The 15886-nt window shown below is 31.5% G+C and overlaps 1 protein-coding gene across 1 annotated transcript in view; it reads right to left on the reverse strand.

Annotated features, from left to right (window-relative positions):
* Window positions 1-6052: 6052 nt before the first annotated feature.
* The window catches only part of LOC127708421 (RYamide receptor-like), a 67027-nt gene continuing 57193 nt past the window's right edge, over window positions 6053-15886 (reverse strand). Inside the window, exon 2 of the mRNA XM_052213292.1 lies at window positions 6053-7237. Within this exon, the coding sequence (XP_052069252.1) occupies window positions 6797-7237 (441 nt within the window). The 3' untranslated portion in view covers window positions 6053-6796. The remainder of the gene's footprint in view (window positions 7238-15886) is intronic.

Genomic DNA, 15886 nt, shown 5'->3' on the forward strand with positions numbered 1-15886 from the left:
TATCTATTCAATAATTATTTGGTGCGCAGAAAGCACTCCTCTCTATTAAGCTACTTCAGGAACACTCATACCCAAAGTTATTAGCCATGAGTGTTATAATATTTGAGGAGCTACATAATTAAAAGGGACCTAAAAGAATTTCACAAACCATCTTAAGTAAACTTTACCTCAGTGAGTAAAAACCTTCGTTTCTTTATAATATCTAAATTTATCAACGGAAACTTAAAGAAAAGTATATCATGAATCACGTCAATGGCGAAACACTGACTACTGTGCTAATGAGAATTAACAATCCATCAGCAGCAGTACGGACCTAGTGTATGATAGTAACACTTTATAAATTTGATCCGTCCGAAATGTTTTTCTGTTTTTACTTCTCAGGAAAGATAAAAACATAAAAATGTGAAAGCCAGGGATGTTTTAACTATTTGAATGGCTTTATGACCTGAAAGGACCTAAAATAAATATCTAAAACCAATTTTGCCGAAGGGAGTAAGAACATAATTTCTAAATTTAGCAATGGAAAATTTAAGAGATATTTGCTGTAAATCATGTCAGTGGCGAAGCACTTACTAAATATACACCTGAATTTTATTCACCTCAACTCACTAGTACTCTTATTAAATCCAACGTTACTAGAGACCTTGATATAAACATTTTTCATTACAACCTTCATACCTAAATTTATATATATGGGACGAACTTCCCTTTCTTATTGCTAATTTTCCTTCCTTGGTGATCTGTTGGCACCTTCAAAAGGACTGTAAATTTCTCAGCTGGTTTGATATGTGCGGTTTGCAGTGATGTCTTAGATTTCAATAAAACGTAGCAGAAATGTAAAAAATTATTTTGCAAGTATGATTTCACCTGCAAGAATAATGTAAATGGTCATATCTTATGTAATGTAGTTATATTGATTCGAAAGAGTTAATAAGTAGATACATATCTTATTCATTAACTAAAATCCAATTGATATTAAAAGGTTGAGATCTCATAAACTTGGTTCAGCTTCACTATATGTTCAATAGCATGCACCATTTCAGAAACATAACCTTAAGTTGTATTTTCTTTTACCTATTTGCTTCTTGTTAATCTTTTTTGTCTTAAGGGAACCATAAATTCTTATTCAATTGTACCGGGACATAACAAATATCGATCAGGTTATGTGTTCACGGTATTTGATGTTTATTTTTTCGAAGGTTTTCTTTATTTTATCCTTTACATCTTTTATATATTTGACTGAAACTATTGTACATGTAGAAAACAATGTTGTGAGCTCTACTTATGTTAGTTATGTTTGGTTGCTGTCTTATGATCTCAGAAATTGAAGAGGTTACATTCACTTTAACTATAACTAAAGGTTGCCATCACGAGATGATTGACTATGTATATCGTGCGCAACTGAAAAATGCGTTGAAGCTTTCCATACTGGCCCTTTAACAACTTTTAATTATCTAATCACATTAGTCTTATTTCGATATTCTTAATAACGGATACAACATATACATTAAAGTATGCCTCATATATTGACTTACATCTAGAAATTAAGAATGAGGGTCGGTTAAGAACAAAACTTTACGACAAAAGAGATGATTTTAGCTTCCCAATTGTGAACTTTCCATTTGAATGTTACAACAATCCAGCAGCTTCAGCATATGTAGTATATATCTCCCAGTTGATGCGATATTCCAGAGCTAGTATTTCCTATAATGCTTTCCTTGGTAAAGGGTTGCCGCTTACAAAAAAGCTTTTAACCAAGAGTTCCAAGCGTTGAAGTTGAAATCATCCCTTCGAAAATTCACGGACGTCATCACGCGTTGGTTGACGGTTATTGAATATCTGTTTCACAGATGACGACAGATATGTTCTAATTGTCGTAACTACGATTATCCCGTCCTCTTCTCCTCGAATGTAACCTACCGAATTAGACTTATCACCGAGTTTTACTTGTATGAACAACACGTGCCACTAGTGGAGCAGATCTGCTTACCATTCCTGAGGTCACCAACGGTTTTTGTGGGGGTAATGTTGCTCAGTCTTTAGTTTTCTATGTTGCGCTTTGTGTACTGTTGTTTTTCTTTTCGTCGTTTTTCGTTTTTTGCCATGGCATTGTCAGTTTGTTTTTGACTTATGGGTTTGAATGTCCCTTTGGTGTCTTTCGCCTCTCTTTAATATTTAGCCATATAACACTACGATGGTTGTAACAAATATGTTTATTAAAGTTTTGTACACCGGTCTGTAAATATTTCCACGTGTATTGTTTATAATTGATACACGTGTTGAATGTATATAATAGGTTAAATGTGTTTCATTGGTTGAGTAAGAACTGACCATAATATTTGAATAAGGTCAATTCAAATATTTCGTGCTATACTTTTGGTGGTTGTGTGAATTTAAGATATAATTTTAGATTTGAGCACTTTGAATTTATCGGTGAAAAAAGAAAAGATTAAATTTGAAGATTGGAAAACAGCTGTGCAATACTTTCAGAAAAATGATTATCTGTATAAATTTGATTTAAAATCTGGTTGTTTTCATTTGGATATATATGTCCACAGCATTACACTATTTCTGGTTTTTTGTGGAAAGAGAAATTCTATTGTTTTACTGTTTTGGCATTTGGTCTTTACACGGGTCCTTACATATTTACCAAGTGTCTCAGACCATTGGTCAAGTATTGGAGAAAAAATGGTATAAAAATCGTTTTATATCTTGATGACGGATTTGGTATGAATAACGACAATAATGAATGTATCAAAGATGTTGAATTCGTGAAACAATCACTTTGGAATGCAGGTTTTCTTCTAAACGAAAAAAGAAATCAGTTGAAGTGGTTGGGTGGGCGTATTGCGTTTCCGCTAATTTTTCAAAGTTCCAATACTACGTTTCCGGAAACTTAAAGTATACGTTTCCAGAATTTTTATTTATTACTTTTCCGGAAATTTACCTGGTAGTAAATTATAAATATTTGAATATATATTAGATAAATTATTTATTATATATTTTTATACAAAAAAGGTTCTGATCTTATTCATTTCATGCTGCTACAATCAGTTGTTGCATGTTTCATTTAGGACAAAGTTGGTGGCGTAAAATTCAGTCGATAGGTCTAAGGGCCGATTACAAGGACAACGATTCGGATTTTGGAAAATGGCTGACACATTTCTTTGGTTTGGCGTACTTGCCAAACAATAAGATTGAAGAATGCTTTGTAGAATTAATAGCAGATGTTCCAAAAATGATAAATGCATGAAGTTTGCAGATTACATATTGGAATTTTATATAGATGGCAATTCGAGATTTCCACCAACCATTTGGGCATCACCTCCTGACCCCGAGGAAAAGAAAACAACGAATGGTGCCGAGTCTTTTCATGCCCACTTGAACGAGCAGTTTTACATTTTTGTCTTTGTCGATGTGCTATTAAAACTGCAAACAACATCATACATAAAGATGAGAACTTTATCTATTAAAGCACTCATTCGAAAATACGAAAAAGAGAAGATGGACTTCCTTGTTGAACAAAACACAAAACTTGTAAACGGCGAATGTACTACTGTGATATTCCTTAATTATATTCCCGGAAAAATAATAATTTATTTTTTCCGGAATTGTTACTATTTTCCCGGAAAAGTAAGGTATTTATTTCCGGAAACGTAGACTTTTTTTCCCGGAAACGTCATCGTTTTTTCCCGGAAAAGTAATGCCAATTTCCGAAAACGTAAAACGCCGGGTTGGGTATTATTTGGGATTATTGTAATTGAACTTTATGCATTCCTCAAAGGAGGATTGACGAATTATTACAATCTGTTCATAATGTTTTCAGAGACTCTCCATATACTTCAGCCAGAAAATTAGCACAGGTAACGGGTAGAATAATAAGTATGTCTCCTGTGATCGGAAATATTTCTAGAATAATGACTAGATATTGTTATATTTTTATTGAAAGTAGAATGTTATTGGATAGTTATTTAGTTTTAGAAAGTAAAAGTTTTGTAATATCTAAAGTTCTGATTTGATAACATTACAAATGTCAATTTTAAAACATTGAACCAATGTAGTTAGTCGCATGTTATGATATATTCTGATGCTAGCAGCATAGCTGCCGGTGCATGTACACTAGAGTTGGAAAGTAAAAATGTTCACACGATGTGGAAATCCGCTCAAATGTTAGAGAGCTCCACGTGGAGGGAACTGAAGGCTTTTGAATTGGCGTTGATGTCTTATCCACATGCATTTGCTGGAAAATCCTTAAAATGGCTAACTGATAATCACAATTGTGTCAGAATTGTTCAAGCAGGAAGTATGAAAGAAAAACTGCAAAATATAGCAATTTCCATTTAGTCTATTTGTTTACAAAAGGGAATCTCAATAATTATACAATGGATTCCTAGAGGCGGAAATTTGAAAGCTGATTATATCAGTAAAATCATTGATTATGAAGACTGGGGTGTTTCAGAAATTTTTTTATACTTTTATGAACGACCTTTGTGGTCCTTATACAATGGATCATTTTGCTAGTTCTCGTAACGCAAAATTAGAAAGATTTAACTCCTTATTCTGGAATGTAAATACTAAAGCTGTAGACTGTTTTACTCAGAATTGGTCTGGTGAAAACAATTGGATTGTACCACCTATTTACTTAGTTTTGAGAGCTATAAAACATTTAATTGCTTGTAAAGCTAAAGGTACTTTAATCGTATCAAAATTGGTATCTGCAACCTATTGGCCATTCATTTTTGGTAAAAATTTGAATAACAGAGATTACAATCATATCTGATGTTATTGAATTTAAAAGTACTAGCGGTATTTTTGTCAGTGGTTCAAATAAAAAATCCATTTTTGGCACTGAGCCTTTTATTGCTCCAGTATTGGCAGTATCAATCCTTGTACCTCTTATTTAGTTACGTTTGTTAATGAAGGAGCACAAAGAAAATGAGGACATTTTATCACTTATAAAGATCCTATTACACCAGACATTTTGCGAAAAATTGTTCATACTTATGGTCAACTTTATAGTAATCTTAAAGATTTAAGAACTGTGTGTATGTGTTTATTTAGCTATTCAGGTTTTTTAAGTTTTCAGAACTAGCTAATTTGAGTGGCATCGATATAACGATTTATTCTACACACGCAAATTTATATTTGGCGAAGAGTAAAACTGATATTTACAGAGAAGGGAGGGATATAGTTATTTCTAGAACTAATCTTGTGACTTGTCCTGTTTCTATGTTAGAACGGTATCTCAAATCAGCTAGTATTACATCAAAATCCGATGAATGTATATTTCATATCTGATATTTCTTATAAACTTAGACGTACAGGTCCGTTGTCATACACTAGAGCTCGGGAAATACTACTTTCAAGCTTGCAGAATATAGGCTTAGATAGTAAAAAAATTGGACTACTTAGTCTTCGTTCAGGAGGGGCATCGGCTGCTGCAGCGGCTGGTGTAGAGGACAGATTGTTCAAAAAACATGGTCGATGGAATAATGACACTGCAAAAGACGATTATGTTAAGGAGTCTTTGAAGGATCGACTTTCTGTTTCCAATAATATTGGAATTTAATCAATATGTACTTTTTGCCCTTTCTTAATTTTTCGAAGCTTTGCTGCACACTGTCAAGCGAGCTGATCCCATACAAAGGTGTTGAGAGTTTATTTTGTAAATAATTTATGTTCGCTTGAATTTATGAATAAGAAAATAAATATATTTATTACATTTATGTACACCATACCGGTGTAAACATTACCACGTGTATTTGTTTATAATTGATACACATGTTGAATGTATATAATAGGTTAAATGTTTTATTTGTTGAGTAAGAACTGACCGTAACATTTAAATAAGGCCAATTCAAATATTTCGTGCTATACTTTTGGCAGTTATGTGTATTGAAGATATTGTCATTGGAGGTTCGCTTTTTAGGCAGTAAAGTTTCCCACCCTCCCACCCGACAATATGTATTTTTCTTGTGTTATTTTTATTAATGTGAATAATAATGTAAGAAATAGCATCTTAATTTTGATTCATAATTTTTATTTGCGAACATAATGAAAATTGTTTTTATTCATGTAGGTTTTTGTGTTTGTTACCTGCAGTGGCCTAGGCAGACAGTAACAGATACTCTTTAGTTTGTCTTTAATAAAATTGAAGCTTTGCTGCACACTGTCAGGCCAGTTGATCCCATGCAAAGTTGTTGAGTTTATTTTGTGTTCGCTTGAATTTATGAATAGAACATAAATACAAACAAATATATGCTTACCCGTTATCTTGTGATATACATTTTCGTTTTTCTTTCAATATATATTTTGATTACTTAAACATTTAATTTCAGTGATGTTTGTTATTTACATATTAGCAGTATTTGCTATTAATGTGTGATGGTCTTTGTCTTTTGTGTTGTCTTAGTCCTGTCTTCCAATTTTTTATTTCTCAATGTAACAAAGTGTTTTTCTGTACTTTGCACTTCTCTATATGCAGATATGCAAATTGAGGTTGGTAATATTTCACATCATAGTTGGATTCATATATTAACTCAGCATTTATTGCAAAATACATTTTTCATATTTTCAAAGCTTATCAAATCACACAAACAAAACAACCGATAATCACTTGTTTCATTCTATAAAGAATTTAACGAGAAGATCATACGCTTCAGCATGGCTCCATACATTTCGCCTGTATTAAGAAAAAACAAGTTTTGTTGACTATCGTTCAATCACATCCTCTTACATAATATCACTGAACTTTGATTTAATTCCGCTTTCATTTTTGGCACCTGAAAAAGTATATTTAGGTATCGCTGTGTATACTACCCGGTATCATGTTATATTCTCCGGCCAATAGTTTTTCAAAATTAGCACTACGTGGTTTTTGTCCTTTTTTATAACAAAAATCAATTTTTGAAGATCTATTCTCGATTCTTAAAATAACATTTTTGTTTTGACCAATTTTTTCTAGGCTTTCGTTCGAATCACAATTCTTTGACTTTCTTCTTGTGCATTTCTGTACAGCAAGTTGTAATCCGGCACGGAATTTTGGACTTAACCAAATGTATATAATTGGATTATAGCAACTGTTACTCATAGCTAACCAATGACTGAATACCCATACGCTTGGCATAAACTTTTGGTCATATATAGTATGGTCATGGTCACCAACCAATGTTATAACATGGAAAGGAAGCCAACAAAGTGCGTAAAATACAACAACTGTAGCCATCATCTTTATTAACTGAAAACATAAAACAGATACATGTAGATTTATGAGTTGAGCCTTTTTTCAATTAATGTTTTATAGTGTGTCCTTTTATGTCGTATTGTTACACCACTGTCTCAGTTTAGCGGGAAGGTTGGCGACAGAGATAAAACGTTCAAAACCGCTGCATTTGTTTGCACCTGTCCTAAGTCAGGAACCTGATGTTCAGTGGTTGTCGTTTTTTGATGTGGTTCATAAGTGTTTCTCGTTTCTCGTTTTTTATATAGATTAAAACGTTGGTTTCTCCTGTTTGAATGGTTTTACACTAGTCATTTTGGTGCCCTTTATAGCTTGCTGTTCGGTGTGAGCCAAGGCTCCGTGTTGAAGGCCGTACTTTGACCTATAATGGTTTACTTTTACAAATTGTGACTTGGATCGAGAGTTGTCTCATTTGCACTCATACCACATCTTATATCTATTTATAACATGAATTGTCATTTTATTGAAAATAGATACTTTATTTAATTTTGGTAATACAAATGTACATTCAACAAAACAATCGAAAACCACTTTTTCTTTTCAGAAACGATGATATTGAGTGACATAAAATATGAATTCTACATAAGTACTAACATACTGCTGTTTATATTAAACTAGAATTTAAATAAAACTATTTTGACTTAAGCATTTTGCACCAAATTATGATTTGTCAACAACAAAAATCAACTATTTGGATGGAACCAGTGTATACCAATACAGTTTGAACCCTCCAATGAGATTTCTACAATTATTTTGTAAACATTAAATCGATTGTATTCTTTGTCAATGTAGATCTAATACAATATACGTAAATAAGTTTTATCACTAAAATAGGAATAATTTTCATTTCCCTTTTATTAAGGATTCCATACCATAATCGATCCCGATATAAGATGTATATGCAAAAGTTCGAAAACCAAACTGTAATGGTGTCTAAACATCATAGGTTTTCTGCTATATCATAATAAATAAAAAAGGATACAAATACATTAAAAGCATCTTATAATAGCTACATTAAACTCAAACCGTGACAGTAAACGGAAACGATAACTCTTGAACAATGGCTATTATAGACCAACAGTAACTGTAGCTAAAAGTTGTAAATGCTTAAAGATTTATTCACCGGATAAATTATGGCTTATGGCATAATGTTGATTACACGTCTCAAGGGACAAATAAGATCATATTATGAAAACAAACATGTTTTCAAGTCTGATGTCGGTATTGATGTAAACATACTATATTGCTCATTTGTACTTGGTTATCTTTGATTTAGAAAAGTTTTAAATGTGCTAGGGAGTAATTAAGATTTTGTTAATCGAAGATCAAACAAAGAACAACGTGTGAATGTAACAAATATTGACCGGTTATTATTAACGACTATGTAAAAGTCGATATTCATTGTATGAGGGTAATAATCTCGAGATTCATACGATATATGACAATGCCAATCCCCGAGAAAATAAATTATTAGGCTTACCAAAAAGACCGATTTTTTTTTATTTACAAATATTTTACAAACATTTTGGTTTCTATACCCTCAAAATGAAGTTACATTCTTATTATTATAAGAATAAGAAGATGTGATATGAATGCCAATGAGACAACTCTACACAAGAGACAAAATGACACAGAAATTAACAACTATAGGTCACGGCCTTCAACAAGGAGTAAAACCCACTCCGAATAGTCACCTTTAAAAGGCCCCGAAATGACAAATGTAAAACAATTCAAACGAGAAAACTAACGGCCGGATTTATGTACAAAATAATGAACGAAAAACAAATATGATATACAGCAACAAACGACAACCACTGAATTACAGGCTCCTGACTTGGGACAGGCACACACAGAATGTGGCGGGGTTAAACTAGTTTGAAGGCGCGCCAACCCTCCCCCAAACTGGGACAGTGGTGTAATAGAACAACATAAGAACAAACTATAAAAATCAGTTGAAAAGGGCTTAACTCATTAGATCGATACAAAGCAAAATACATCTAACAAAAACACAGAGTGCACGTGGCGGGGTACTTAAACATCCCCACAACAAAACGCATTTACTGACAGCTAGTTCAAAGCCAATAACAACTAATAAAAAAATCATGTATCTAAGACGAAAATATCAATAAGTACACATCCAACATCTAAGGGATTTAGTGTAGAGACGTCATTAACAGTCAGAGAAAAACACGACCTTGTGCAATGCCAAGATATAGGTATCGAAAGATTGTAGAGCCATGAATGTGCATATGTATATAAAAATAATATTTAGTTTGATTTTAATTTACTGATAACAGAAATCAATATTAATACCAATAAAAACAATATTCAAAGACCTAATTATAAAGTTAAATTGGTAACCTTTTAGAATACGTTTATTTAAAGGATCGATAAGTTTACCCGGATCGTATCTAAATTTCCGGGCTCGGTAAACAACAGCTCCGTAAAAATTAGGATGTGCTATTCCGTTAAAAAAAGTTTTCAACGGGTATAACCAAACTTCCAAACCAAATCTGTATATCTATGGAAGAAATTAATAAAGGTTTTAAGTAATTTGTGGTAACGAAATCTCTGACTTAATAATTTACCAGTAATACATAGATTACGTTCATTGAAATCCAAAACGTCACAAAAGACACGGGCATAGCGAACGAGTTCTAGATTATAGTCTTTGTCCACACGCCTCACCAAACAAACCAAGAGAAATGTGATTGTCAAGTTTAAAACAACAAAAATGAGATGTGAACAAAAAGCTTGTCTGTAGTGTTGAAATACGTTGGTGATAGAAGAACTCTCACTGTTGATAAATACTTAAACATTCAACCAGCTCATATTGTAATACTACAGCAAAAAATTACATTTATTTTGTTTAATCTTTATCCGATTCTGTAAAAAAAAAAAAAATTTTGGTAAAGGTCAAAGTATTTTATTTTCATTTCTTTGCAAGTGGTTGGAAATTATTGTTTCCATTCATGCTATTAAAGATTTCTAATATGTTGACATGGTCATCAACATCATTTGGTCTTGATATTGAAAATCATTAAATCTTACACAAGGACATTGAACTTAACTTGAGCATGTTATTTGCAACTTGTGATATATGAAGTTTTCTAAAATACTGCAGAGTAATACGTCATTTCATTTTTTTTTTATAATTTCTTCGATAAAATGTCTTCTAACTATTTATTTTATTTCTTGTTCAAACAAAATACAGCAAACATCTCACCTTTAACATGTTTACTGTTAGATATAATTATAGGTTTGTGAACTGATCATCAGCTTAGAAAACATAATACCACAGTAACATATTTTAGCACGCTCGGTTTCTAAATTATTTGAAGGTTATGATATCATTTATTGACAATTTTGTTATATTTCTTTCTTTTGAATTCTGTTTTGCATAATTGGTTACGGTGTATATTTCAAAACAAATATCTCCTTTCTATACAAATACCAGTGAAGACGTTTTATCTCAGATTTTTGCCTTAAATCAATACTATTTATACTTTTTACTGAAGAATAAGTATACTTGTTTAAATTGTTTATTAGTATAAACTCAATTCCCCCCCAAAAAAAACAACTTACAGGGTCAATTGAATTTTAATGATAATAACTTTGGATTAAATAGTGTGTGACAAAAGAAGAATATCAGATGAAAGTTATCTTTTTAGTCTTGTGTATTTCATGCTCCAAAATTGTATTGAATTATTCAAATTGTATTAATGAATTACATGTACTTAAATTGTACTTTGTGATTTCTACTATAATATGTTTTGTACTGATATCTATAAGCTGTATTGCTTTTGGAATAACAATTATGAGTTATCTATTGCACAGAAAATAAGTTGTTTTACAACTTCATCAATTTCGTTAATGATGTAGCCTTAGTAAAGCCAGATTAGAGCCGACGCACGATTCTTTGGTGTATTATTTCCGCGTTATATAATTCAACAGTAGTATTGATCAGTTGTTTTGGTTGTAACACTGGAAATCAATTTGCTGTAAATAGAGATAATCAGTTCCTGAAAGTTCTGATATAAAGTTACATAAATAGGTCAAACAGTAATGCCGCGTATAGAACGCAGACGTTAGGAGGGGCCAAGGACCAGTAGCACTAACCCCTTATCATGATTGCATCGGTAATAAAGTATTTCACTATGCAAAAACATAGGGAAAAAAACCCACTGAAAACATAAGTACTAAAATCAAGTCAAAACTTAGAAATATACCATAATGGCAAGGGTTTATTCTAAGCTTATAAATGCCCACTTTACCTAAAGGCAAGGCAAATTTCAATAGTATAATGTAAAGCAAAAAAACTGTATTGATCATATGAATTGTCTTTTCAGCTAATAGTCTACATAACCTCCCTCCGCCCAAAGAAGCAACTATTACCATCTTCCTTATAATGAAATTCAAGTCGAAGTAAAAACACTCAGTCATTATACATTGTAAAGATTAATCATGGTATTGTAGTTCTCTAAATAGTCTCTTTTGTGTTGTAAGGAGAGTGGCCGCATACATTACATATGCCATTTTAGGTGACAGAAATGTACTAATACAAAAATGAAGATTCTCTAAAGCGATGTCGCCATGAGATAGGCTTCATGCAATTGTCTGTTGAAACTTTTCTTGGTCTTGGTACCCTCAAATGTATTCTGGAATTGGATTCAAAAACGTTTGATCTTTTTTTAACGTATCTTGGTAAAAAGAGTTCAAGTCACTTGTTCGTTATCTCAAAAACACATATTTCAAACTTATAATTGTAAATACATATATATAAACTTTCTACTTGGTCAACAACCATCCGTAAAATCGTACATAATCTAACCATTTAAGTGTCCTTAGTAAGTAATAGGATGTTCTTTGATTATTTTGGTTTTGTTATGAAATAAAAGAATGTGTCTATAAAGCTTTCATCATTTGCCGATGGTAATGCAATTACATCGATACCAATACATTAAGTAGGATTCTGGTCTATTCATATAACGTTGTAATCTTATTATGCGTGTCAAAAAAAGGACAACGACGATCAAAGTCATAAAGAAGGAAGGTGGTTATTAATAGTATATTGGATTGTATAAATATAATTGAGTCTTAATGAGAAAAAGGTAGTAAATAGTAGAAAATGGTCGAAATCGAAGACTGGTAATTTGTAGTAATCTATTTATGTATTTGAGTCGATACAATGTCTACTTTGAGTATCGTACAAAATGAATGTCACTTGGTTTTCGTTCATTTGTAATTTTCATGCATGGAGAGTTGTCTCATTGGCACTCATACCACATCTTCTTATATCTATGTAAGAGAGGTACGTTGACGTTTTCTTAATAAGAGATTTTATAGTTTGCCTTTTATGCGGGCATTATACAATTCTAGCTTCAAAATAAATAGATATTTGAAAAGCTTATACATTTGAATTGGAATTATTTTGTTTTTCGTAAGAAATGTAGTCAAGGAAAATACAAAAAAGAACACTGAATAGAATAGCTGAATCTTTACAAAATTAATATTTTCTTTTGATGAACAAAAATAATTATTAATAATATTTTTTCATGTAAAACAGGTAAATAAAAAATTTGCTCTAACTACTGCATTTTATTTTCCATAGTTTTTCGTCATTTCTACTGGTTCCTTTTCATCGAAAATACAAACAATTTAAAGTTCCTCCATGACAGCACAGTTGATAGACTTTTTGTTGGACTAAAAACGTTTTAGGAATAATAACACTTCATTTTTTTAAATTTTATTTGGGTATGAAAGCCCTGACCGAAACAGGGATTGCTCAAAGCCAAGAGTTTGAAAGCTCAAAGATTGAAATAATTTGGAACACATAAATCAAAAGGGATCTTAAAGAATAACTTGACCTGCAACTCGAGTGGGCATTAACTAATCAAAAGTTTGTAAAATGGTACCGTTAATGTTATTGTTTAGAACATTTCTTTGATTTAGATTTTCCGATAAGAGGTCGAATATTTGAAAGAAAGAAAAAATCTTATTTATATCTTAAAATGTTTCATAGATGTCTGTTCATGACGAACGTGACCATTCAAAAATTAAGCTACTTAACAATAGGAAAGTCATATAAAACATGGACAATTTTATGCAGAGGCTACAAAATCAACTCGAATCCAAACTACCTACACACGCGGTAAACATTATTTTGCTATTTAACTAATTCTATGTTATTTTATTTCATATCCATTTTAGATAATTATATAACTCCAATGAAGACTTAGTTAATTTTCATTCGTATCTTTTCAAATGTATCACTGAAGTTCTACATTGCCATGCAAAACAATTACGAATATTCAAATACTTTCAGTTTCAAATAAGTTATATATTTCTTAACGTGTATTTCTACATTGTACCAGCCTCGTTCCTTGATTGCGTAGTATTTAAATGCATTCGGTTGGTTCTTTCCACAAAGTGTGTCCTCTGTAATACTTACACCATTAATTAGTTGTTTGTATTATTCACGTCTTGGGTCAGTTGTTGAATGTATCTCCAAGACCTTGATAAAACAATACATGTACTTCAATGTACGTCTCCAGCTATACTTGTCAATGTTGATATTCTTCCGCATGATTTTTTAAAGATGTATATGTTATTTATAACAACGTGGAAGAAGCGTCTGTCTAATTCAATATTCAAAAATATTTTTTTCATTTTTTGATTAATAGAATAATAATCCTGTCAAACTGCTGAAAGAAGGCATCCTTTCTCGACAGAAGATTAATATATAATATTTCTGTTTCCATGTGATTCGTTTATCGTTATTCCAGTTTGTTTGTCTTCTGGTTGAATAATTGTATTTTTCTATTATAAATATTATATGTATTTTGACCCAAAAAAAACATGTGTAAAGTTTATATTTTATCTCATTATCCTCAGTAGATTTTTCAAGTACTGGACTGAAACTGCAGCTACATTGTATCTTGAAAGTGTATTACATTGTTATTTTCTATTGTCACTATATGTCATTTGTTTCTCGTACTTGAATGTGTGGATAACGTGGCCGTAGGGTGGAAGATATTATTTATTGAATATCCGTTCTCGCGATTTAATAAATCTAACTCATAATAAATGGTAAATTGGTACTGAAATCTGATTTGAACTGACAGCATAAAACAAAGTATCATTGACAATTGGTACGAAGGAAGTAATAATCAATTTATTACATTTGTAATTAATTTTCAGTCGTCTTAATGTGGGCGTTCAAACTGCATCCAACAATAATTAAGAGTACATATGTGACACTGTACTTCATTGTTTCTGTTTTGATAAGAATAATTGTATAATTCTCAGCATCATTTCTGCAATTCGATTTAATCTTGCTTTTTTTTATCAACGTTTGACAGTTAGAGAAAAAAAAACATATCTAATTTAGATTATCACGTTTTTTACATAAAGACATTTTCCATAATACACGTATTTGAAAATATCGAACTTCTTATGTACTTTTGTTTCTGAATATAAGGAGATGATGGTTCAACGTCAACTAGATATTAACCAAGCACCTTAGAAAAAGCAATAAACGTCCAAAGGCCAATTATAAATGATAGATTGCTCAGCTCGGAAAAGAGCTGAACGCTAGCACAAAATTACATCTGTGCATTGGTGTTGCTTAATGGCATTTATTATATGTTTATTCTGGACGAAAATTGACTATCTACCTCAACAGGTTATAGTTCGTGGGAAGAAGACGTGTACATTTACGAGAAATAATTGTAATTGCAGTCCGACCTGTCTTTGTCCATATTCCTTCATGTCGCTTGCTTTAAATGCAAAGTCTATACATAATGCTGCTACATTAAATGGGGGTACCGTTATAAACCTTTAATATTTGAATAAAGGAAGTCAGCATAAAAGAAAAACTAGTACTAGAAGAACAAAATTGTTTATTTGAAAAGTCATGTAACTGTTTGCTGTGCGATCTGACCTTAATCCAATTTTGTACATGTTCTGATAAAAAAACAACAAATCTGTAAATTTGAACGACCTTCGCGAGCAAATTGACAAAAATATCTTACATGGAGTACTGATTTAAACATTTTTAATTCCCAAATATGGCAAAAAATAGTTAAACGTTTTCTTCAAATCTGAGTCTCTCATATCATTAGAAATTTAGATTGTTATCAATAAAAATCATCACGAAAGCAATTTTTCGATATTTTTATTAATGAACGACATATGTTAACTATGATAACAAGATGTCCTCGTTTTTTTATATTCTGAGTTTTGATAGTCTCTATAATTATGATAAAGAAAAATCAGATTGTATTATTTATTATACTTTAATTATGTTTTTTTATGATATATTAGTTAATAAAAATATATTGGTGTCATGTTAACTCGTGCAAATATATAGGTATGAAATTCAGATGTAGTATTGACCATGAATTTATAGTGCTGTCACACTATAATGTTGGAATAAGAATAACCTAATTTCATATTCAGTTGGGGTGCTCGGAAGGATAGCTAGTTTCTGCTCTACTAGTTAGCCGTGACATTCGTCGTGTGATCCTTATCTTAAATTGAATGATAAATCATAATCGGTGATTATGTATCATACAATGATGGATTGGTCAATGATTTTGTCCTACTCTTACACATAAAAGGATATAGAATAACCGCTATATGACC

The sequence above is a fragment of the Mytilus californianus genome, unplaced genomic scaffold (genome assembly GCF_021869535.1).
Source record: "Mytilus californianus isolate M0D057914Y unplaced genomic scaffold, xbMytCali1.0.p SCAF_7, whole genome shotgun sequence".
Taxonomy (NCBI): domain Eukaryota; kingdom Metazoa; phylum Mollusca; class Bivalvia; order Mytilida; family Mytilidae; genus Mytilus; species Mytilus californianus.